Genomic DNA, 23,290 nt, shown 5'->3' on the forward strand with positions numbered 1-23,290 from the left:
AGTGAATTCATTCAGGAAAGAGACCAAGAAATTACTGATTTTTATCTGAACCACTGCCTCTTTTGAGGATGAAGTATTAAAAATAGGTATATCACAGTAACTATTTGATGGCATATATGGTATAACAAAAATAAATTCCTCTGCTCTCCCAAATAATGATTGTTCAAAGCCTATCACGCTGAAAAAGATTTCAACCATCAGTTAATTTAACAGAATTGAAACTACCTGCTACTACTTCACTCATCTTAAGAAAGTTTAACTCCACACCATCAAACTAAGCTGGCCAGACATAATAAGGCATTCCCAAAGGAAGAAAATTACATTGTGCCTACCTCACAGAAAATCACCCAGTAGTTACCAGCATTCAGAAAGTATCTAACACTGCTTGGCCAGAAAGTTGCACTTAACTGAGGGGTCTACTGGCAGTCTCAGCATGCCGAAACAGCTCAAGTAACAGAAGATCTGGATGAAGCTCTGTTCTGAACATTTATTTCAGATCTAGTGAGAAGCAGAAAAATATGAGATGCGTTCATGCACGGAACAGGTGATTTAAGCAAAGGACAAAGCTACTCTAGTGGCATTTGCTAGTACATCAAAGCTAGAGAACACAAAACTCATGACCACTAACAGATGATCTTCATGCCTTTTAGTGGAAGACTTGCCAACAAAAAAATTGAGGCAACAACCCACAGAACTGCCAATTCAAACACATTCAGAGACATCCATTGGAGTTCCTTCTTCCACAGAAGTCTACTAGAATTAAGACGAAACACAAAGAATACACAGTAATTTGCAATAAAATACTTTATTAGCTGGACAGACTTGCAGCATGGATAGAAATATACTGAAATAGAAAGTCCTCCAGGATATAATGTAGAAAAATCACAATCCATACTTCTACATCTTATTTACATACATTTGCAAATGTGTTCAATACATTGAAGGAGGTCATGTTTGCATATTTTCCTGTCTTAATAGCACATTTAGTGTAGTCCAATACATTTGTTTCTTCAATAGAAAATTGCACGACTACCGTATTATTCCCATTTGCCCTGAACTCTGATAAAGTTTTACACATCCTTCTCTCCCTCACTAGATCCTTTCAAGCTTGACTTCTGCATTTTTTTCTCCCTTTGTCCCAGTATTCGATAAATTTTCTTCTTAGCCTCCTTTTGCCTCTTGAATTTTTGTTCCTCCTCCTTCTGCTTAACTTTAAGATATTCTTTAACCTGCTGTCGATGTTTCACTCTGGCTTTCTTTATCTTGTAATTATTCACTGTACTCAAGGCGTTGAGTAAGGCCGATATCTAAAACAGAAAAAAAAAAAATGAATTGAAATTTCAGTTTTGGAGCAAGAAACAGTTGAACTGCAGCTGACAACCATATAATGAATCAGAGATTCATGGCAAATTCCTAACAATTTTTGCATCTGTTCCCTAATGTCTAAAGTGGTTTAATTTAATCCATCTTGTTGAGAAGTTAAACAACGACTTAATTTTTGTGTACTCTGATTTTGGTTTGATACTATTTACAAGACTGTGCTTAACTGCTACTATCAAACACAAACTGAAGTTCAGATCTTCTTGCTTGAAAGCACTCTGCAATTCTCAATTTTTGAAGTATTTGCTTCAAGTCCCATATTGGTTAATAATACATAATAATGACGAGACAAATAAAAGACTGCAACTATCAGTTTAAGTCACCCCAATGAGAGCACTATATCCAACTGAAATACCTTGAAAATACTATGACAAGGACAGAAGTCATATTCAAGTTTTAGGTGACCTACAAGCTTAATAAAAAGACATTATCCACTCAGAGCCATTTCTATTTATGTACCATGTGACAAACAAAGAAAAAATTGCAGTGATACTTTTTCAGTAGGAGCATACATTATCTTTAGCACTAGCAATACATTCAAATGTGAAAACAATAGTTAGAAATGGTTTAAGCAACAGATTTACCAGTAGGGAATCCTTGTTTCAGAATAAGTGATAATTACCTTCTTTTCATGAGGCTCCCTGATAACAGCTGGTCTCCACTGGTCTTTTGGAGTCTTGCCTTTCTTCTCAAGGTTCTTAGGCTTGTTCTTAAATGGCAGTGCTTTCTGCAGTGCTTTAGGAATGTGGAGCTTATTGAAATGCCTTTTCTCCCTCACGATAGGCTAGAAGAATGGATATAGGGTCACGCATCTTACGTATGTTCTAAGAAGCTTTCATTGTATTTTCCAACATTCAGGGAAAAAAAAAAAAAAAAAAAGAAAAAAGTTCTCCACACCAGTTCTCCACACCCTAGCACCAAACTGTGAATGAAAACTTCACTCCTACTTTACTATCTAGATTACTTCATAAACTCTCATTGATCCAAAACAATTTGTTTTCCACTGCTTCACTTCTCTCTCATGCCAGGAAGTACTGTGCCCTGTGCATTAAAATATTAAATCACATGTTCTTACATATGCATATATGTGTTTACCCTGGGCTTAGTTGTCTGCACAGCTCTAAGCCAGAGTGCAGATTAGACTGTGATCACTGACTTAAAAAAAAAAATAAATGTATTAAATATACCTTATAGAGGGAATCTTTGTTTTGTTTCAATTTGATGCCTCGTTCGTGCCTCAGCTGGCCTGTTGTCTTCATTCCTCTCCAACTGTCTTTCTCACCCGCTGGCTTCAGCAAGGATGTTACAGGGTTATAAAATTTCGGGATAGAAACAGGATACCAAGTCCTCACAAAGACAATATCTGAAAGAAAATAAAAATATCACTTGGTTGTGACAACATAGTTCATCACATCCATATTTTAAGCAAATATTGTCTGAACAGAATATATAACTAACATCTAGACCACATGCTAGTATTGTATTTGGCACATATACCAAATCTCTTCAAATTTAGGTAGAAACAATGTCATTATTTGTACACCTGGATTCTGCAAAATGCCATGAAGTTATGATGACGGTATATTCCTAAAGAGCAGCCAGCTGAATACCACCCTCCATATTCCTATTTAATTAACGAACTAGCGCAAGAGTTCATGTATCTATCTGTGCCTGTACTATGACCGATAAAAAGGATTTGCCTAACCTCTCCTTATTTTTCATTAAAGAACTAACCTGCTTTTGTTCTGTACTGTCCATAATTTCACTGTGTTTAGGACATCATAAGTCATATAAACCTAGATAAATACAAACTCACGTTCTCAACATCACGGTGACGCTCAGCAAACACAGGAGATCACTAACCCCTGTTCTCTGCTTAATTTCCCCAACACATTAGGGGGAAAAAAAATTAACCAGTTACAATGCCACACACTGGATTTCTCAGTAAAAAAGACATCCTTCTAGCATTTGCACCACTAAATACGATTCACATTCATGAAGGAAAGCATACCACACTGTGTAAAACACTTCAAAACGCTCAGAGAAATAAATCTCCAAGACAAACCTTTTCATCTGTATACTGTAAGACTTCCAAGTATAACTGAAAGAAATCCAACATAAATGTACTTTTTTTTTATTATTTCATTCTGCATCTCAGCAGATTTCATGCTTTGTGAATTCACATCTCAATTATCAGATTCGAGAGACTGAGACGCTGCATTTCAATCTGTGAAGCAGGATGAAAGTCGTGTGATAACAGCCCCTTATCAATCTTACATGGAAAGTGCAACTTACCACTCATCAGCAACTTGTCTTCAAATGTTGCTCTAAAAGCACCTGCTGGAGCTCGGAGGGCCTTTTTGATCTGTCCTCGGATACCACTCACAGTACGAATTGCTGCACCTTCAAATTTAGCCACTTCCAACTGAGAGTTAAACATTCCCTAAAAGCGAGAATTACCCATCATTATTCAAGATGCTAAGTTTATTTCTGTGACCTATGTAGGCCACAAAAACAGAAGTCATCCTCACAAGCATCTGATGCAGAAACAAGAAGATCCGAGTATTGTCTTTATACCACAAGTACTGACCGTACCAAAAACCTACTGAACTGACTTCAATTTACTAGAAGTAATCTCCTTGGAGTCATACATCAGAGGCAATGTTTTTAGCATTAAATACATGCATTTAAAACTCTAAAACTGAGCACACTTGAGAGAATCTGTCCAGTTCTATTTGCAAGTGATTTGCTGGAAAATAGCATACCTTAAAAGTAAAGCAAGCTGCCTCAAATTGCTAGCTGTGAGACTAATACAGCTCTGCAACACTTGCGCTTCTCCTTGCATAAACTACGGGGAAATCCAGGAAAATTCTGCGTATGTTTAATGCAAATATTTGAGTGCTTGGCTGTTAGAATCAGTCCTTAGTTGCTTAATGCCCCAAATACAAAATAACCTAATTTCTTCCTCAGAGCCCAACTAAGGAGAGCTGAAGGGTCAGTCAAAATTCACTTCTGCAACATTTTCTGCCCCAGACTTTTTCATAACTATAGTTGTAAAGTCCTAAAGTACTGCTAGAAGCCATCCTTGACCCCAGAGCTGAAATTCAGTGAGATGAAGCTGCTTGAATGACACTGTGGATTGGAGAACATTCTCCAGAGTTGTCTACCACTACAGCAAGCTAACTCAAAGGTTAGGAAAGAAATCCTTATTTTCTGAGGAAGAAAATAAACTAAAAAGAACAAAACAAAACAACAAAAAAACCCACACTGAGTGTGAGCCAGGTGACTGTTCCAGAATTCTTGTCTGGTTAACAAAAGTAATTGGTATTTGTTGGCTAGTACCTTTAGAGACACTGCAATGATTATGGAGAACTTCTGCCTCGGGAAAGACAAATGAACGTAGAACCAAGTTCCATTCCTTCCTAACACTAGTGAACAGTTTTATAGTACATACATACCTTAATAAAAGAAGTGTTCTTATAAATTTTGAATGGAAAGCCAGTCAGCTTTAATTTCTTCACAACAGTTATGGATTTGTCTAAATCAAGCACAACTCCTGTGGCAGCTATCCGGAAATCAGGCTGAAACACGCAGAGATCAAAGACATGGCTGAACTGTATTTATCACATAGCAATACATATGTTTACTAAATAGTGAAGAAACAATTGCATTGATACAATTACATTGCTTTTTGGAGTTTTAGTTCAGAATTTATAACATTTACAGGAATACCTCAGGATAACAAATACAAACTGACTTCATACAGACTAGTTAAGATACCGCTGACACAACATTCCTGCCATTCACTAATAAGATTCTCAGAGCTTCCATTCTAATTAACTTGGAAGCAACCTGGAAGTCCTTGTTATCTGTCTGTTTTTTTCTCTGTAAAACAGAATCTTGCTCAAAATCTCAAAGGAGAAGAGTCATGCACTGCTATAAATCACTATTATGTTGTGGACACATGATGAGAATAACCTTTTAATACTTGTAACACAATGTCTGTGCAACAGGACTTCTACAAGGTGTATTTAACAAAGAGATAATCACTACTGTCATCCTTATTACAACACCACTCAAGAAACTTTTCTATGCTGTCTGTAAACAGTGATCTCTTTATGGGTAACATGCAAAAAAGATCAATACTGCTTATTTACAAGAATTCAAATACTCATAAAAACCCTACTGAGATACAGAAAAATCACATCAAGGACAAACTTTTTCAACAGAAATATTACAATCTCATCTTTTAAAAAGGTTTCAGAAATTATCTAAATACTGAGTACCCGAAAAACAAGTAGGCATAAATCCTTCCATGGAAAATAGTGTAACTGTGTTTATCATTTTCAGTATAGCAGATAAAAATTCTTGTAGGAAAAAAAAAAGCCTCAATCTAGGTTCTTATCTAATTGCAATACATCTTTTAAAAGATGAGTCCACCCACCTGCTAAGGTCCTACAATATCACTGTTTTACAACATGGAAACCTTCCTCCCTGAACCCATTTATTATAAAGATATAAATCCCATGAAAAGCAGTAGTTGACACTTTGTTGTAACAAACCTACCGTTGTGCCACTGACAGACTGAACCGCCAAAAATCCTGTCCCCTGAGGAGTGATGGGCCCTACAAGAAAATTAAATAAAAAAGCACGAAGAGCTTCATTATACAACATATAGCTTCTACGTAAAGCTCAAAACGCTTAGGAACACCTGAATAATCTCAACAAATAAAACCAAGGACAGGTTAAATAAAATATTCAATCCATTACTCAGATAAATAGCCCCACTAAAATTAAAGCAATTATTTGTGCACAAATTTACCTACATATGGAAGCATTTGTACGTTGGGCCCATACATGTGCAACTGCTCGCCTTCCCTCTGCACACAGCCAAACAAATCAGGTTCCTCCTTAATACAATAAAACCAAGCGGAATGCTCACAATAGAATTAAAAGCCAAACCTCACTACCTTCTCTTTTAGCAACTGTCTGCTTTACCGTATCATTTTTTGTTATTTTATATTCCACAGGGAACACAACTTCTTAAAGATCTTTCATTCCCAAAGTTCCCAGCTGTGTTTCCTTATAATCTTTACAGAATACAAGTAACTCAAGACAGTAGCTCCATAATGCCCTCACCCCAAAAAGTTGCTCCACAATGCATATGTTGTGGTGTGTACTTTAGAAGTCTGTGACGCCCATTGTGATCTTCAATGTAGAACATGGGGATAGTCTGAAATCGCCTCCACCCTAATGACAGAATTAAAGGATCACGTGTCTTAAGAATCTTCTTATACCATCGGTGCTTCTTCAGGCGCAACTAATTAGAAGAAAAGATAAACAATGTTATAACAAGATAATCACACTAATTTGGAAATTCAAGCCTTTACTTTCAGGAATGACTGAAAGCAGCTTCCATCTACACTAGAATTTTCTTCCTCAGAAAGCTTTTATCCTTGAACACTCTCATTAACGCTACGTTGACTGGAAAGAAAGCTAATCAGTATTTCACTTACTTCAAAATCACGTTTGCATTACAACAAGCAAACAAAATTTTATATGTTAGTAACTTTTCTCTAGTCACCTCTTGATAGAACATGAACTTTAGAATACAATTCATGCTTGTGATTTAGCAATCACAATTACAGTGTACCTTAGTCCTGAGACTTATCTGCAGAACCCTATTAGGAACATTAAATAACAGTAACATTTTTCTTCCAGTTATCTATCTAAGCCTGTGAAACTCCAGCATCTGCTATTGTAGAGTTAATTGTATCAAAAACAATTCCATTATTCAAGAGAGAAAAACAAATACTTCTGTCTGATTGCTATGTCCTCAAGAAGCAGAAAATAAAAAGCAACTCCAAACACAATAAAGCACATCTGTACTGAAAGAAAATGCACTCACAGCTTTGGCTACATACCTGTACATATCCGACATTTCCTTCACTGTTGCCTAAACCTCCCAGGATAATAGGATAATGAGGGTCAAAATTCAGGACAAATTCACATGGGACATTCTCAATCTCTATGCGAACATACATCCCAGGCCGAAAGCCCTCATACTGCACTCTGGTCTCATCATCTTGATCTTCAAATTCAGCTCGATTAAGCTATGTGTCAAAGAGAAAGTCACCACGTGTTTTACAAAACTCAAGTATTAACAACTTGTTCATGAGGTGCTGGTTCTATTTAAAACATGCTAAGATTTATATAAATCTCTCCTGAAAGATCTAATAGGTTTTGTGACTTTTTATTCAGAACCATGAATCCTCTCTGCTACCATGAGATCCTTCCAATTTGAAATCCCAAGTGGGCCTGTTAGTCTACTTGAAAGACAGTGCCCAAGAGAAGCAAATGACTGAGCCACTTCTGATACACGTTTCATAAGGGTGACTTTGGATTTTAAAAGGTACAACTGTCAAAAGCACATTTTTGATTTAGGAACCCAATTACCTTTTAAACATAACATCCTGATCTGTAGGTGCCACTTATAAGGGGACAGAGCTCGTATCTTACTCAGCAGCTTAAAAATATTTCTGTGTCCTCAGACACTCTGTATCCTCAAATGTGTCTTTTAAAGCTCTTCTGTGCCATATAAATGCAGATATTGTGTAAATATTTAACAAGATATCCTTGTGAATAAGAAAAGCTTTACCATCCTACTTGAGCTCCTGATGTTCAGTGATCTTACAATGTAAGATGCCATGTTCAAGCAAACTAATTACCACTTCCATTTTTCAAGGTACTAAGATAAGGCACAAATCTTGTGGCTCAAGTTTTGTTTGTTTGTTTTTTGTTTTATTTTTTGAAGAAGTCTTCACACATCCCCAGTTTGAGATATTTGCCCTTCCATCCTGCAGTAGGAGCACAGCCAACTGCAGGTACGTATTTCTTAAAAAGACCTCTAGTGAAACAATTGTAAATTATTTCATGTAATTTTACTGGAATTACTTGTTAACACTTTAAGTGTTCTTAGTAAGTATGTCAGTATACCACGATCACTTATGACACAGGCTAATACAACAGGGTAACACTTAGTTTAATGACTATCTGGGGCAAGATTTTATTAGAAGGGAAGACAGTGAAATTATTAGGAATTTAACACAATGTTCTTCCAAGCCAGCCAAAGAAATAAGCCACTTTTAAGTTCAGAGGATTTTATCTAGAAACAAGGCCTGGAACAAAATCAGTACCAAATTATGAGTAGTTCCCCTCAAAACTCCTACTACATGTATAGAGCATCATCACAACAATTTTTCTCAAAATAGCTTGACAGTTTGATGAGAAGACTACCATGCAAAAACTTACACATCTATTTTTAATACTGCAAAAAAAAAACACACCAAAACAATACCAGGCAAATATTTGATGCAAGTTTTTATTTGATGACAAGGATTTTTACTTCCTTCCACATAAAAAGCTTCTTCTGGGGAGAGAAGGGCATCAGGACTCCTCTCTCTTGTTTTTGTCATTGTTTGGTTTATTTTTTTAAGACCTGCCATAGTAGTTCCACTACTAAGTAACAAATAGATTATTGTTAAAAACTTCTAAATACGTCAATATATGTCATGTAAACTTCATCTATTCAGCGATTTATGATAGAGTTAACTAAATAATTCAATTTAAATTGAACTTCGATTTGTTTGGTTTGTCATGTGTGTCTCCAGCAAAGACCTGTGCGGCATTTCTGAAAACATACAGTCAGATAAATTGACAAGTTAACAGCTTGTACCTGGGCCTGTTTGTGCATTTCTTCTTTAAGATCATCAAAGTACGTGGCATCCCCTTCATCATACTCTGCATCAAACATTTCTTTCAGTTTCCGTTTCTTGTCCAGCCGCTCCTTTTTCTTTTCCTCTTCCTCAGCTTCTGGTTTGGACTTTTTTCCATCATTGCCCTCTTCCTCATCTTCAGACTGATCAAAGGCAATTTAGCAAACATGTAAAAGTGTTAACTGAAAAAAAGCCATTCTGATCAACACTTTAATACATATTAAGAAATATTTTTTCATAATGCAAGTGATTGCATTGACTTATTCGTTTCTACCTAAAATGGAAATGTTTTCTAAGTTACTCATAAAAGGGCTATGACCAAAACATTCCATAATCTTATCATATCCCTTTTCACTAAAAGGGTTCTTGACTTAACATTTATTTTAATGTTGGGGAAGAGACCCTAAAATAGGCCTATTATGCTACATCTAAAACAAGCACACGTAGTAGAAGAGGAAAAAACAACTTGTTGATAGCATTGAGTAGTACTGCTCTGAGGGAAGCACTCTAGAGGCCAGAGAGGAGTAAGCTTGTTCACAAACCATTTGAACGCTGTCAAAATGATGATGTTACCCTTAATTTTATACCAACTGTAAAGACATCAAGTTGTTCAGTCTAAAAATTTATTGACTTTTCAATCTATATCATCACAGATGACTACAGCTCTGTTCTTGGGAGACATCCAAGCCACAGCAGCAAAGTGCTTCCACCATCCCCTTTTATACAGATGTAAGGAATTTAAGTTTCCATTATTTGTTGTGTTTAAACAGAGCTCTATAATCTTCCACATCAGATGACAGAGTATCAACAGTTGTGATAACACTTGCTTTTAAAGTATTTATCTTATAACTTCACATCCTCCAACTCTTGATTAAGCCTGACATCTACTGTTAAATAGTGAGATGACTTAATTAATCTACTCTATTAATTTTAAACAAATATGGTAGAATCTAAAAATACACTTTTTTGTTTGTTTGTTTGTTTTTTATAGGTTCCAGAGTCACGTATCTTTTCTTCCTTGCTCCTATTCATTTCTTTCAAGTCACAAAAATGAAATGTATTGCATGGGTTGCCTACTCGTTGATCAGCAACTCACATATACATATATACGTTGCTCCAGAATACACAAACACGGGTCATACCTCATCTTTTTCAGCAGCAGACTTTCCTTTGTGCACAACACCTGTTTCAAGATCTTCAAAATCTCCATACAGTTCTTCTGCAACAAGAAACAACCATGACATCTGACATCTAACCTGTTATACTGTCCCATAGAATTTCTCATACTTCCAGTGTTATCCTTAGAATTATTTTGTAGATTAGTTTCAGCCCAAACGTATTTACTTCCTATCCACTTTTAGAAATATGTTCTGTCTTTCCTATTCTCTATATTCTCAGCTGAACTCCACTGGATATTCCTTTTACCTTTTGATACTTATATTTTACGTTCAAATACATAAATAAAGCTTAATCATTCTAAATGAACACAGATGCTGCCTCACAAAATTCACTTCATGTAACAGGAATGCTCTTAGTTAATACTCCAATGACTCAAGGCACCTAGCAGAGCAATTGAGCTTCTTTATTAAAATAATTAAAAAGATAAATACATATAGCAGACAATTTTTAGGTTTAAAAAACTCCTAAAACTCTCAAACCTCAATCTGCAGAAACAGTATAGAAATATCACTACAGTTTTTTTTAAGTTTTTCCAAACATTTATAAAACCACAAACAAAAAACAACCTTAAAAAAAAAATCAAGATAGATCTCACTTCTGAGCCAAATGCAAGTGATCAGTTTGTATTTCCATAAAAGAGAATTTCTGTTTATTTCCACCTAGACTATCCAAAGCAATAAAATGTAGATAACTAGTAACTAAATTAATATAAACAATGTGAAGTTAGTATGATCGAGTGTTAAATAAGGACCTCATTTCCTAATTTAAAATATGCAGCCTTTTTCAGAGAGCAAATTTTCAACATGTGCTACTTGCACATTTTTACGGCAACATGGAAATATATTCACATCTGTAGAATACTTTATATTACAGTTTGAAGAAAATTTCAACATAGAACTAGTGCAAAACATTCTAAATGCATAACTATGTCATATCTAAGTATTTTTTTTTTCAACTCCTTTATCCATTAGCCATTTTTAGAAGTCTTACACATACCATCTTCCTCCAACAACTTTGCAGCATCTTTATCATCTTCCCACTTTCCTGTAACAAAGCAGTCTTTAATACTGCTCATAACCTGCAAAATAAGAGTTGATAACAGGCTTTAACTATACAGGTCAACAACACAAAGGTTTTCTAATTCAGTCGCCTCTCCTCAACCATCTTCCCAGCTTAGAGATCATCTGATATTCTCACACACAGCTTCACATCAAGACATCATTACCAAAACTACATAATGCCTCAGCTGAAAGCAGGAATGAGAAACTACCTCAAATCTCGCCCAAATGTCTTTACAGATCATATTTTCACTCTTGATTCCCGTCGTTTTTTTTTTTTTGTCTGTTTCTTACATAAACAGAAAACTGCGATCCATCAGATAATTGAGAAGCAAGCATTAAACTATCTTATCTACCTAGTTTTCTATTCAAGCGAGAACAGACCTTGAATCCTGTTAGCCAGTAAATACATCTAATGACCTAAGTAGCAAAATATATGACACTCATTGTCCCTTGCATAGGTTTGTTTCAATGCCACTCCTCCACAACAATTCAGTAGTGCTTTTGAAGACATACCCAAGACATAACCATTATATGATTTGCAAAAACAATTATCTAAGTGCATTACCTCTTCTAAGTCCCAGTCCTGAGGCTTTTCTATCAGAAACTTGGAGCAGTCAAGAGCATTAGCCTTCTCTTTGGATTCTTTGTCTGGACGTCTGACTTGAAACAAACCTCCAAGTTCATCACCTGCATCCTCACTTTCATGTTCGTTGTCCTCAATCACTACATGAAGCATACAGACAGTTGATTACATCCTCCACAGTACATGGATTACTTTCGTCAACCACCTCTTTTCTACCTCGTTTCACAACACTTGCAGTAGTTTGAGGGAAAAAAAGAAAGATGCAAGCTAAAAGCACCTTATATCAAAAATATCAAAGACTGAAGAAAAAGTCATGGTTCTGATCCAGTGTAAGGGTTAAACTAATACATAAAAAAGGAACACGTCAGGTAAGCAACAGCCAGGAAGATAACTATATGCTGTGACCATACTTGGCTTCAGTTGTGCAGTTGTTCTGTATTGAAACACAATTTACTTCACAAATTCCATGTACTTACTTGACCAACCTGAGATCTAGTTCTATTTGCATAACAGGTATTATTGCTACCAATAATGCCCCATAAGTAAAACAGTGTTCTCTCAATACCGTGGCTAGAAACAATACCAAAATGATCTGGCAGTAAAAGCAACACTAAACTAGTGTTTAAGTCAAGAATATTGAACTTGAAAATCTGTCTGTATGTCTTTCCATTCCTGCACTGTGAGAGGTTTATAGAAGCCAAATTCTTACTGTATTCTACTTTATACATTCAGACAACTCCTGGCAAAGTTGTGAATTACATAGGACAAATTATATAAAAATTATTTTATCTTCTTTTCAAGTCAGCTGGCTTACTTATTGCTTTTCCTTGACAAACACCCTTAACTCAGACATAATACTAAGACATGTCTAAAAGAACAGATATTCCACTCTCCATCACTGTGAGACAGAAATTACTAAAAACAGACAATGAAAAGATACTCCTTTATGAAAGGCATCAATCACCATAATGGATCTGTGTAATAACTACTATACAATTATAGAAGCGACTAAATTTTGATGCCTTGGGGAAAATAGTTATTCTGTAAAACATGAGTAACAACCGAGTAGCCTGCCAAATGAGCTCAAAATGTTTTTATTGGAAAAGTAAAAACTGTTTTTATTAAAATTATCAGTGAAAATTAGTATTGGCAATTAAGAAACTCAATTAACTCCCCTCAAGCCTCCCTCTAAAAGTGCTCCAAGATTTAGACTCACGAACTGGGTAGCAGCTAAAAGCCTAGTAGATTGTACAAGTTTCCAGACAAATCTGTACCTGTTCCATATACAAGTTTACGAAGATTAGGGGTTGACTGTTGCTGTCTTAGAAAGGCCTGAGCTGCCTTCTGTGTGAGGTCCTCTTTCCACTTCAGTGCACCTGAAAAGGAAAAAATGCACATTGCATCCCCAGAAAATGGCAAAACTTAGGAACGACATAAATTATTTAAATAAGGACATAACCTCCCCACGCTTAAGAAATGTAAACACAATCCACAGTTTATCTTTTTTTTCATACTTCATATATACACAGAAACTTAAGTTGTGGCTAACAGGTTTTATCTCCTCTTTTATTTTTTTTTCCCTCCTGATGAACGCCAATTGTAGAAGGACAAGAGCATTAAGAGATTATTAGCAATACTAACAAATTTGACTACTTCCACGATGATACTTTTCCTGTCCAAAGCATCACAAAACAGTTGAGACTGGAAGGGACCTCTGAAGTTATCTTGTCCAGCCTCCCTACTCAAGTAGGGTCACGTAGAGCAGGTTACCCAGGACCACCCAAACAGCTTTTAAGTATGTCTGAGAAAGGAGATTCCGCAGCCTCTGTGGAAATGTGTTATGTTGCCTCAGGGCAACATATTCAAATGCTCAGGTCAATGGTTAAAACATTTTAGTAATATTCCCCCAAGAATGGTTTATTCTTTCTAAATGTAATAGAGCATCTTAATTTATTTTACATACTTATCCAGAAAGATTAAAGGTAAGAAGAAACGTATATAGAAACACTGAATTTTATAAAATTAATCACCTCCATTTTTGAGCAAGGAAACCTGAGACCAGCTTCCTACACTACAAATCAAAGGCTTAACAACAAATAATCTGATGTTTCCAAACTTGAAGTTGGCCACTCAATACAATGCTGCCCCTCCAATACATATAATATTTACTCATTACAATATTCTTTACCAGTGAAGCCAATAAAAACATCTGCAAAACAGCTGCATTAGAAAAATTTAACATGCACAGTCTACCTGCAGTGTCAGCTGAGAAGTCTATTTTTTCTTCATACTCCTCCTCCTCTCTCAGTAGATTTTCAATATCATCATCAGCTTCAGCTTCTACAGCTTCAAGTTTATTCTGTCTACGACTATCAGCTTTCTTTATCCAAGTTTGCTGAAATTGTTTCTGATTTGACACTTCAGCTTCTAAATCATCATGTGATTGTTCTTCATCACCTCCCTCATCAAGGGATTCAACCTCAGATTCTGATGCCTCTTCTGCTGTGCAATTTCCCGAATCTGTAGTGAGCACTGTTTTCTTTTTCAGACTGCGAGCTGACAGTTGCGATCTCATTTCCCTATCTGCACTAGTTATTTCATATTTTTCAGAGTCAGCAACTCCTTTGCTTACAGCCTCGAATTCACTATCTGAGCTTTCATTCCTGTATGTCCCTTGCTCATCGTCATCATCTTCCTCCATCTCATTTTCTTCAGGTGCAGTTTCTCCTTCTTCTTCAGAACTCATCTCAAGATCGTCCTCACTATCTGCAAATGCTGGAAGTTCACTCATGGATTCCTCTTTAGCCACCTCTGTTTTCAGGTGCTTAGCACTCCCAAGAGCCATCTCTTCCTCCTCATCACTTTCTTCCTCCGCATCTTCTTCATCGTCACCATCACTTCCATCCTCAGACATGGCTTCTTCTTCTTGGTCATCTTCCTCATCACTAACTGCATCAACATTTTCTTTCTTCTCTTCTTCATCAAATAATGCCTTCCGACGTACTCTTCCAGTCTTCGGATCAATCTGCCTCTCTTCTTTTGGCATCACAAACCTGTTTTCAAAGATCACATTTGGGGGAAAGAGAGTTAAGTGCAAGTAAATTTTAGTGAAACAATTAAGCTTCATGTTAATATTTTAAAGCCTTTCTGTAGGAGGAATATCAAAAACAGAGAGAGGTTATAGAAAACACTAGAAAGGCAACAGACTTAAGTACGGTAAACCTCTTAGTTCAAGAATACACACTACATTATAGGCCTACAGAATTCTAAGAAATTTCTCAATTTTCCATTGAAAGAAAATGGGTTATACAAGGAATTCAAGGAATTTCACTGAAGATTATAACTACCGTTCTCCAAAGCTCTGACGAATAGCACAATTAAACTTCTTAACACCATATCAGCATGGAATTTCTGGATGGCAGAATTATACTGGTTGCAAAACTTTAACACCAGTTGTTTCTCAAAATACGTACTTGGTATGAGAAGTCTTAGACGAAGAAATAGGCAATGAGCCATTCTACTAATTGTGCTCTATTAAGAATTTTTCATAAGTTAAAACATAAAACCAGAGACTCTTTAATGTTCAAACACTATGCAATGTTCAAAATTCAAAACTTACTCTTGTCCCACGTCTTCTGAACCTAATGGTCTAGAGTCCATGAAGAGAGAAACCTTGCTTGATGCCATCTTAACATCAATTGCTGAATGAGTGGAGATGAGGCTCTGAACTAGTTCATGATTTGGTCTCACATCCTCCTGGTAAAAAAACATTTTTTTACATTTAAATTAGGATGAATAAACAAACAACTAATTAAGTCATTCATCTGCCTAAAACAGTAGAAATATTCATTTGTTAAGAAAAAAATTCTGAAGCATTTTCAATACACATTTTCTCAGCATAGCAAGGTCTCACTTCTTCAACAAATGCATGTAGTATTAACCCATGAAAAATGAAAGATGGCCTCCTTCACAGTATGTAACCACTACAGTAAATATAAGCAATCTTATGTACTATCAACCTTCAGCAGAATACAGAGGAAAACAGCTAAAGTCAATTGTTTCATATGCAAAATACGTCATCTCTCCCTTTGACCAGTCAAATCCTTTACGTGCTTTCCTGCAAGTATCCTACTTTACATAGCAAGAACAATAATATCCCAGCACCAGGAGCTTCCGTAAGTCTTAAGTCAATGCTTTGACAGTTTCCAAAACTAACTTCAATTACTTATTAGTAATTGATCTTTCAAATGTTTTGCACAACATTTTACAAAGAAAAATCAATAGAACAGAAAAATAAGTTAACCAACATATAGGGATTTTTTTTTCTTTTTAGTAAGCTTATTATTAAGCACTTCATTTTGGCTCTAAAGGTGAAAACTACATTCTGTAAGACAGGAGAATTCATATCAACAACATTCCTTTACCTCTTTGTTTTCATGAGCATGGCTTCCACCAAGGTCAATATAAACAGCGTCCTTATCATACACGATACCCCCCACTCCTGAGAGAGGGGCATAGATTAGCTTCTCTTTCTCACTTAATGAACGCTTCTTCTGCTGTTCAGGTAGAGCACAGGGGTCTGGTAGGAAACTCACATCACTCACAGTAAAGTCCCCTACACCTGGGGTGACAGACAATGAAGCAATAAGGCTGTCACAAAGTTTAAATTCTAAAATGTGTACAATTCATCACAAAGAGGTAAAGAAACATAACAGTGTTCAGTAATTTTTCAGCAGCAAGCTTTGTATCAAGTATCTGATTCTTCTGTTTACCATTGAGCTTAGAGAAGCTTACGTTTTGTCACTAGAATACTGAAAAGCTTTGTGTTTGCCTGTTTTTAATAAGAAAATTAGTAACTCACTTTCCTCAGTAGGATTGCAAATTTAGTATTATCATATCTCCGAATTTAAGCTTTTAAATCATGCACTTAAATACTAAATTTATTCAGAGAGTATGAGAAATTTTACATAAGCCAAATTTCATTTTCACTACTAGAGCTAGTTTACACTACAAGCACCTTTTAAAGCAAAACACCGCTGATGATCTTCAGATGCTGCCAATATAATCTAACACTGTAAGAGAACCGCAGAATTAAAAGCTAAACTATTTACAAGAATGCATTTCTACAGGAATGTTATTATAAAAAACAATTTCCAAGACCGTAGAAAGGTGAAAAAAATTACAATGTACTGTTTAAAGATGCAAATAAATTCACAATAAAAATAACATCAGCTACACAGATCAGCACAAACAATTTTAAGAATCTGATAAATTACCTGGCATATGAATTTGGCTCTTATTTTTTAAGTGTGCTCCTCTTAAGTAGCCGTAAACTGATACCTTCCTGTCACATTTGGGATTGATTCGGACATCCTCTGGGTTTGTCAAATCTTCCATTCTACCCAACATTAAAAAAAAAAACAATAAAAATTAAGAGAATAGAACTGTGGCACCAGTAAGTCATGCTTTGCAAACTCTAAAAATCAAACTGGTAAATGACAAATATCATGAAGGGAAAAAAAAATTAAAATAAAACCGCAAAATATTTTTGAAGTTGCATCATCATGTCCAACAACATATTTCCAGAGGACATACTGACACTTCCCTAAACGTATACCTCTTGCTTAACATTTTAGTCATTATTTACACACACGAACTCCTCAAATCAATTTTGCTAGTAGAGGGAAAATGAGTTAGCACCTTAAGAATCTGAAAGATGTATTCCTTTCAGCCATGTAGTACCTTCTTTTCCTTAATAATGTCAGCGAGCAACACAAAAAATACCACATGGACTGGCAGAGGGAAAAATAGACTGATTTCAGGCAGATGAGATGGAAACTGCTTCCACTACTGCTTTCTACGCTGCACAAAGGAGGAAACAAAAACAGCCAAAACGGGGACACTTATTCTGGCTGCAGATGAACTTAAAACCCAGCCAGAAACCAAAGTAATTTTAACAGTTAGAGTAACCTAAAACAACGTGACTGAAAGCCTACAGAGTGTTTTTGTCTCTTTTTCTCCGTCTTTGCTTTGCGTATCTGCATGATGCTTACCTACTTCTCTAAGATTTTTTTTCTAAAGAATTTCAGCTTTGAAAGAAACTGTTCTAGATCCTTGTAAGAGTTTAATCATAATTGTAAGCATTCTGGCAATAAAACATGAAAAGAGAGGTAATTTCTCAGGTAGGTATAGCCATCATGAAGATTGCTTTCATGTTGCACATGAACTAATTCACCAGCCCTTGTTAAACTGCTAGAGTGCTTTTTTACTTTTCTACAGAGATTTAATATAATCATAAACAAGGAGGATCCTTTAATTACTTATTTTCCTGGGTTTCAAAAGGATTTACTATATACCAAAGGCCAGGCAACATGATCCAATGCAAGTAGAAAATGAATGGCTAAACTCACAAATGCAAACTTAAAAGTATATTTTAATTTCCCCCAAGCCATCAAGATAATTACTAAATACCCATTACACACATAAAGCTGACTGGTTCTAATAATACATGAATGACCTTTTTAACTGCAAAGGTGTTTTCTATGCTGAGAATAAAGATCAGAGAAAAGCACACACCTGTCTGCAAGAACGTACGGGTGAGAGGTTTGCCAAGTAAGAGGTCGGAATTTCATAACAGAGATAAAACGCCCCAAGTTGTGAATTTCCTGCTTTTGATATTCTCCGTGAACCATCCCAGACAGATAGAACAGCTTAGCACCCTAAACACGTTAAAAAGACATAAAACCATTAAATATCATTTTAATACCTGCAAAACTGAAAAAGCCAATGGAATTCTAGTTCGTAAATTATAAATGTAAATTGCAATTTAAAATGGATTCCAAAAGATCAAACTAATTGGCTTAATTCAACATGAAAACTGCCCCCTAAATCTTAGGAAAAGACAACTGATAGTGAAAGAAAAAAATGGTCCAAAGGTTCAGTTTGTCTCCTAAATTGAACAAGCACATCCCCCTTGCATAATACCTGTGTAACAGACCTTTTTACTAGTACAACACATTTAGTAGCTTGGGACACAGAATAATTATCCAAGTATTTCAGTAAATAGAAGATCACATTATCTGATATAATATCAAAATTGTCCATTTAGAGTATTATCAAAGAGATTTTAACAATGCCGTAATTTTTTTAAGTATTGCTTTAGTCTTAATTCAGCCTAATTTAATGCACAATATACAGAAAATGAATGCTGGATGTCATACCGGATATACTTCAGTCCAGAATCTGTGCTTTAACTTCTTTTTTGTCTTCTTTAATTGTTTGTTGTTCTTGAATGTATCCAGGTGGGTAAGAATTCCCATAATTTTGGGAAAGCCATGTACCTGACAAATGTTCAGGAATTCAAATGTTTCCATCTCGAATCCAAAGCTGGCATCAATAAGCATCAGAACCTGAAAGACACAAGATCATCGTTTCACTGGAAGACCACCACGATACCTATATGAGCTAATTTCAAAGACCAAGCCATTAAAGGTCATAACCTTCTTCAGAACAAAAATCCTGCAAAAGTTTTGTTATGTATTTTCACATAACCTGAAAACCAACTTGGTCTTTTTAATTACACTATCCATCTTAAATGCTTCAGAATTTAGTTCAGTTTAGGAAATCAGATCAGCTTTTCCAGCCAATCAAATCTTTGCACTGATCTCATTTGCACACTCTCACGAATAGAACTATGGAAGAACACAGCTGCCCTATGAATACAATAATATACACTATTATACTAAGGCCCAAATAGGTATCTACTTGGCAAATTTTAAAAATGAAAAATAGAAAACCCTCCAATATTGGCAGGAATGACTAATAAAATTAAGTTATCCCTCAGCTACGGGTATCTTTGTCTTAGATTCATTAAGACCTCTAAGGCAGAGTGTTTTGGTAAAGCAAGACAAACAAGCTTTCTTCACACACTGTAATACTGTTGTACATCGCTCAAATACACTGACACAAGAAAGTGGCACCCAAAGTAACATGAAAACGGAAGCAAAGCCATGTTAGGTCCTCAGCAACGAAGAACTTAAAATGCATGGCAAATAATGAAAAAGGTCAGCGAGTTATTATGTAATCTCAGCCTCCTAACAATAAGCCCAAATACATTCACAGCATCATTGTCTGCATTCAGCATTTTAAACATGTCACATCTACTTTCTGACAGATTTTTGCAGATTGTTTTTAATACATCTCACTTCCTCAAGTAGAAAACATGCAGATAGAACAGTATCTGGACTATTGTATGTACTTGAATTCAGTCAATATTTAGCTAAGGATCTCAAGCCCTATCGGCTATGAACACTCAATGGACACAAAATTCTACATAGATAGATGGACTGTGCATCAGGTCCTCACTACAAACAGACTTAATAAATTTTACCAGAAGTTACAAAGGTGATCACATTTCACTGAAATCAACCACACGGCTGCACAGCAGCCTTCAAAGACAGACATCAGATTGCATCAAAGAAACTCTTGGTACAGTCCAGTCAAAAGATGTACTTTCAATATTTATTTTTATTAAAATGACCATCTATCATTAACTTACCAAATCAGCAACTTTAGCCAGGTCAATCATTGTGTTAATGTCACATCCACATTCAATAATAGTTAGCCTGCGTTTTTTACCTGAAAACAAGATTAAGAAGAACCAAAAACTGAAACAGAAAGCAAATTAATTACTCCACAGCTTGCTTTTCCAATTTATACTCCTTAAGTCCCTAAATAGTATCTGGGACTCACATTCTTGTCTAACATATAGACTGAACAATGTCACATTTGTCAAGTGCCTGTTAACATACGCTTTTAGTTCTGCTAAATTTTAACCTTTTGGTTTAAAATTATCAGGTTGAGTACATGGTTTCAAAGAAGTTGTCCTGCCTTTTCCAAAAACAATATTAATTTCAAAAAAGGTTGTTTTCTTTTTGTTTGTTTTTACTTTGAAGAAAACCTCTGCTTATCCTTAGTAACCCAGAGTTAGTACCAAGGACTTTATTTTACAGATACTTTTCCAGGTAATATCAAAAGGACAAAACTACACCCTGATACAGTTTAAAAAAAAAAAAAAAAAAAAAAAGTAGAGGGTAAGAAAGATTTCTTAACATGCACCTCAATTAGAAGGAAGTACCCAGAGTTAATTTGACCTGACTAACCAGAGTTGTCCAATGAAACTTTAGACAAGAATGACATCTTGAAATAACTATCGTCTAAAGTTACCAAATTTCAGTCCCTGAGTCCCAATAGACCAACCAAGAAATCCAATTTAACACATTTGTCCCTTTCCATTTTTCCCTTTTCCATATTCGTCAATTATTCCTTGCAAATAGCAGATCACAGAATTATAGAATGGTTCATGTTAGAAGAGATCACTAAAATCATCTAGTCCAGCCTTTGACCTAGTACTTACAATTCCACCACTAAACCATGCTACGGAGTTCTACATCTACATCTTTCCTGAAGGCCTCCAGGGATGGTGACTCAACCACTTCCCTGGGCAGCCTGTTCCAATGCTGCACAGATTTATTAGTTTAAATCTGTGGAGTCTACCTACACCAAACATGGCTGTCTAGATCCAAGCAAGATCTCCTGTAAAAATTCTTTTGCTGAGATGCTCCTCCTAGGACCTCAGTGATCCAACTGGTAATACGCAAGAAAAGTAAAGAAAAGAACAAGCTAGGCCAAAGGAAAATTGGGACTGAAAATTTCACAAAAAAGAAATGGAAATGACTAGGGGGTGAGGTGGAGAAACATAACTGGAAATGGCTAAGCAAATTAACTCTTGGTCTAAGAAAGAAAGGTAAACAAAGATGGGACTGTAAGTCAGGGAACCTTAAAGAATGAGAAACGCATGTAGAAGCTAAGATAAAGCTAGAGAAAATCAGTTCAAGAGGGAAAAGAGAACCCAATAGAAAATGAAAACTAGGAAAAATATTTGGGGATGGAAAAAACAGACAAAAGGCCAGAAAGAAAAAAGAGAACTGGGATCCTAGCAGGGTGGAAAGTACAAGTTTAGAAATGCAAAAGCCCTAGTCTCACTATTCTGTTAGTGAACATGCCTGATAACACACCCAAATGATTTCTTCAACGTGACCAAAAATTATGAGAATGTGAACACATTCTAGCCCTAAAAGCAAGACAACTAAGGAGTGTAAAATAAGCATTTCAATTTCTTGTATCTTTGTTCTCACCTGAAACAATTGTAACAGGACCCCGGATTTCAACCAATTTTTGCCTTGTGAAGTTCTTAATGAGACATTTTATTAAAGTGCTCTTTCCAACCTTGGGAGGGCCAACAACAACCACCACCACAGGAGGTGGCTCCAAAGGAGTACGGTCAACCACAGGGATGTGATGTTTTTTAGTCTTCAAATCCTGAGTTCTGAGAATAAATTTATAACAAAAAAAAAAAAAGAACAAAACACATACAATTCAGTAACGTTTCTTTTTGAAAGTCTTCAGCAGATGCAAAAATCCAAACATGAAGTTTCAACAGGCGCCTGGCTGCTACTGTCCATGTGGAACTCCGACAATCTGAAGAGCTACACAGATTTTGTTCTTTCCATTTCGAATAGCACACCTGCAGCACCTGACGCGGATGCAGAAAGCACTGCACTGGTGACACACGTGTAAGTTACAACACAACCTTGGAAATGGTGAAAGCTTCATGAGCACGCAAGTTACACTATATGCATTTCTCCTCAAAGGAGTACAGAAACCCCAGCCAAAGTCCGTCCAGCCGCCTAACTCTGCACGTTGCACACCGTATACATATCCCTGTTCCTTATATATATATATACCCCTGTTCCTTACCTGTGGAAAGTTCTGGCCATCCGCACCGCGGACTGGACCGTGAAGGCTTTAGGGTTTCTTTTCCGAGCATCCTCCTCGTCCCCTATTCCTAGATCATTGAGGTAACGTTTCCTTTTCTTCTCCGCCTTCGGCCCGCTGTGCTTCGCACGGTGCTTCTTCTTCTCCTTCTCCTCCATCTCCCCCGCTCAGCAGCAGCCCACACGCAGCCGGCTCCTGTGCGCGGCGCAGGAAGCGCAGCCATTAGCCCACGTGTAACACCGCGGCCCCCCCACCACCCCGGCAGCGCCACGGGGCCCGCTCCAGGCGGCGGCCGCCTCCCGTGCCTCCCGTCCCGCCCGGACACCCGCGACCACCACCGGCCCCGGGGCTCCCGGGGAGCGCGGCACCCACCTGCCCCCTGCCTCCGCTCCCAGCGCCGCGGTGCAGGGTCCCTTCTCCCCCGAAAGCAGCGGCCACGCCTCGCGTTCCGGGCTGCCAGCGGAGCCCTTTCGCCG

At 36.7% G+C, this 23,290-nt stretch overlaps 1 protein-coding gene across 2 annotated transcripts; it reads right to left on the reverse strand.

The window, feature by feature from the left end:
* Nucleotides 1–789: 789 nt before the first annotated feature.
* Nucleotides 790–23,290, reverse strand: BMS1 (BMS1 ribosome biogenesis factor). 2 transcript variants are annotated; one of them, XM_084525751.1, is made up of 24 exons: nucleotides 23,187–23,290; nucleotides 22,797–23,009; nucleotides 22,175–22,365; nucleotides 20,536–20,615; nucleotides 19,199–19,387; nucleotides 18,555–18,697; nucleotides 17,679–17,840; nucleotides 17,255–17,376; nucleotides 16,403–16,599; nucleotides 15,598–15,734; nucleotides 14,232–15,031; nucleotides 13,253–13,354; nucleotides 11,961–12,118; nucleotides 11,331–11,412; nucleotides 10,298–10,374; nucleotides 9,116–9,298; nucleotides 7,305–7,493; nucleotides 6,520–6,700; nucleotides 5,947–6,005; nucleotides 4,839–4,961; nucleotides 3,676–3,823; nucleotides 2,568–2,743; nucleotides 2,003–2,164; nucleotides 790–1,307 (listed from the first exon to the last, which is right to left on the reverse strand). In XM_084525751.1, the coding sequence occupies exons 2-24, from the start codon at nucleotides 22,970–22,972 to the stop codon at nucleotides 1,071–1,073; spliced, it is 4,074 nt and encodes a 1,357-aa protein (XP_084381877.1). In that variant the 5' UTR covers nucleotides 22,973–23,009; nucleotides 23,187–23,290; the 3' UTR covers nucleotides 790–1,070. The 2 variants fall into 2 exon arrangements, with proteins under 2 accessions (XP_084381877.1, XP_084381878.1); XM_084525752.1 differs by lacking the exon at nucleotides 17,679–17,840.

The sequence above is a fragment of the Aythya ferina genome, assembly GCF_964211825.1.
Source record: "Aythya ferina genome assembly, chromosome: 7".
Taxonomy (NCBI): Eukaryota; Metazoa; Chordata; class Aves; order Anseriformes; family Anatidae; genus Aythya; species Aythya ferina.

What these genes read in the sequence shown, in the direction of transcription:
- BMS1 (XM_084525751.1), bottom strand. Translation starts at nt 22,972, where the DNA reads ATGGAGGAGAAGGAGAAGAAGAAGCACCGTGCGAAGCACAGCGGGCCG. An exon ending in ATGCTCATGAAAACAAAGAG is followed by an intron (nt 15,735 to 16,402) that starts GTAAAGGAATGT and finishes TTTTTTTACCAG; the next exon opens with GAGGATGTGAGACCAAATCA. An exon ending in CTTCTCAGCTGACACTGCAG is followed by an intron (nt 13,355 to 14,231) that starts GTAGACTGTGCA and finishes TTTCCTTTTCAG; the next exon opens with GTGCACTGAAGTGGAAAGAG.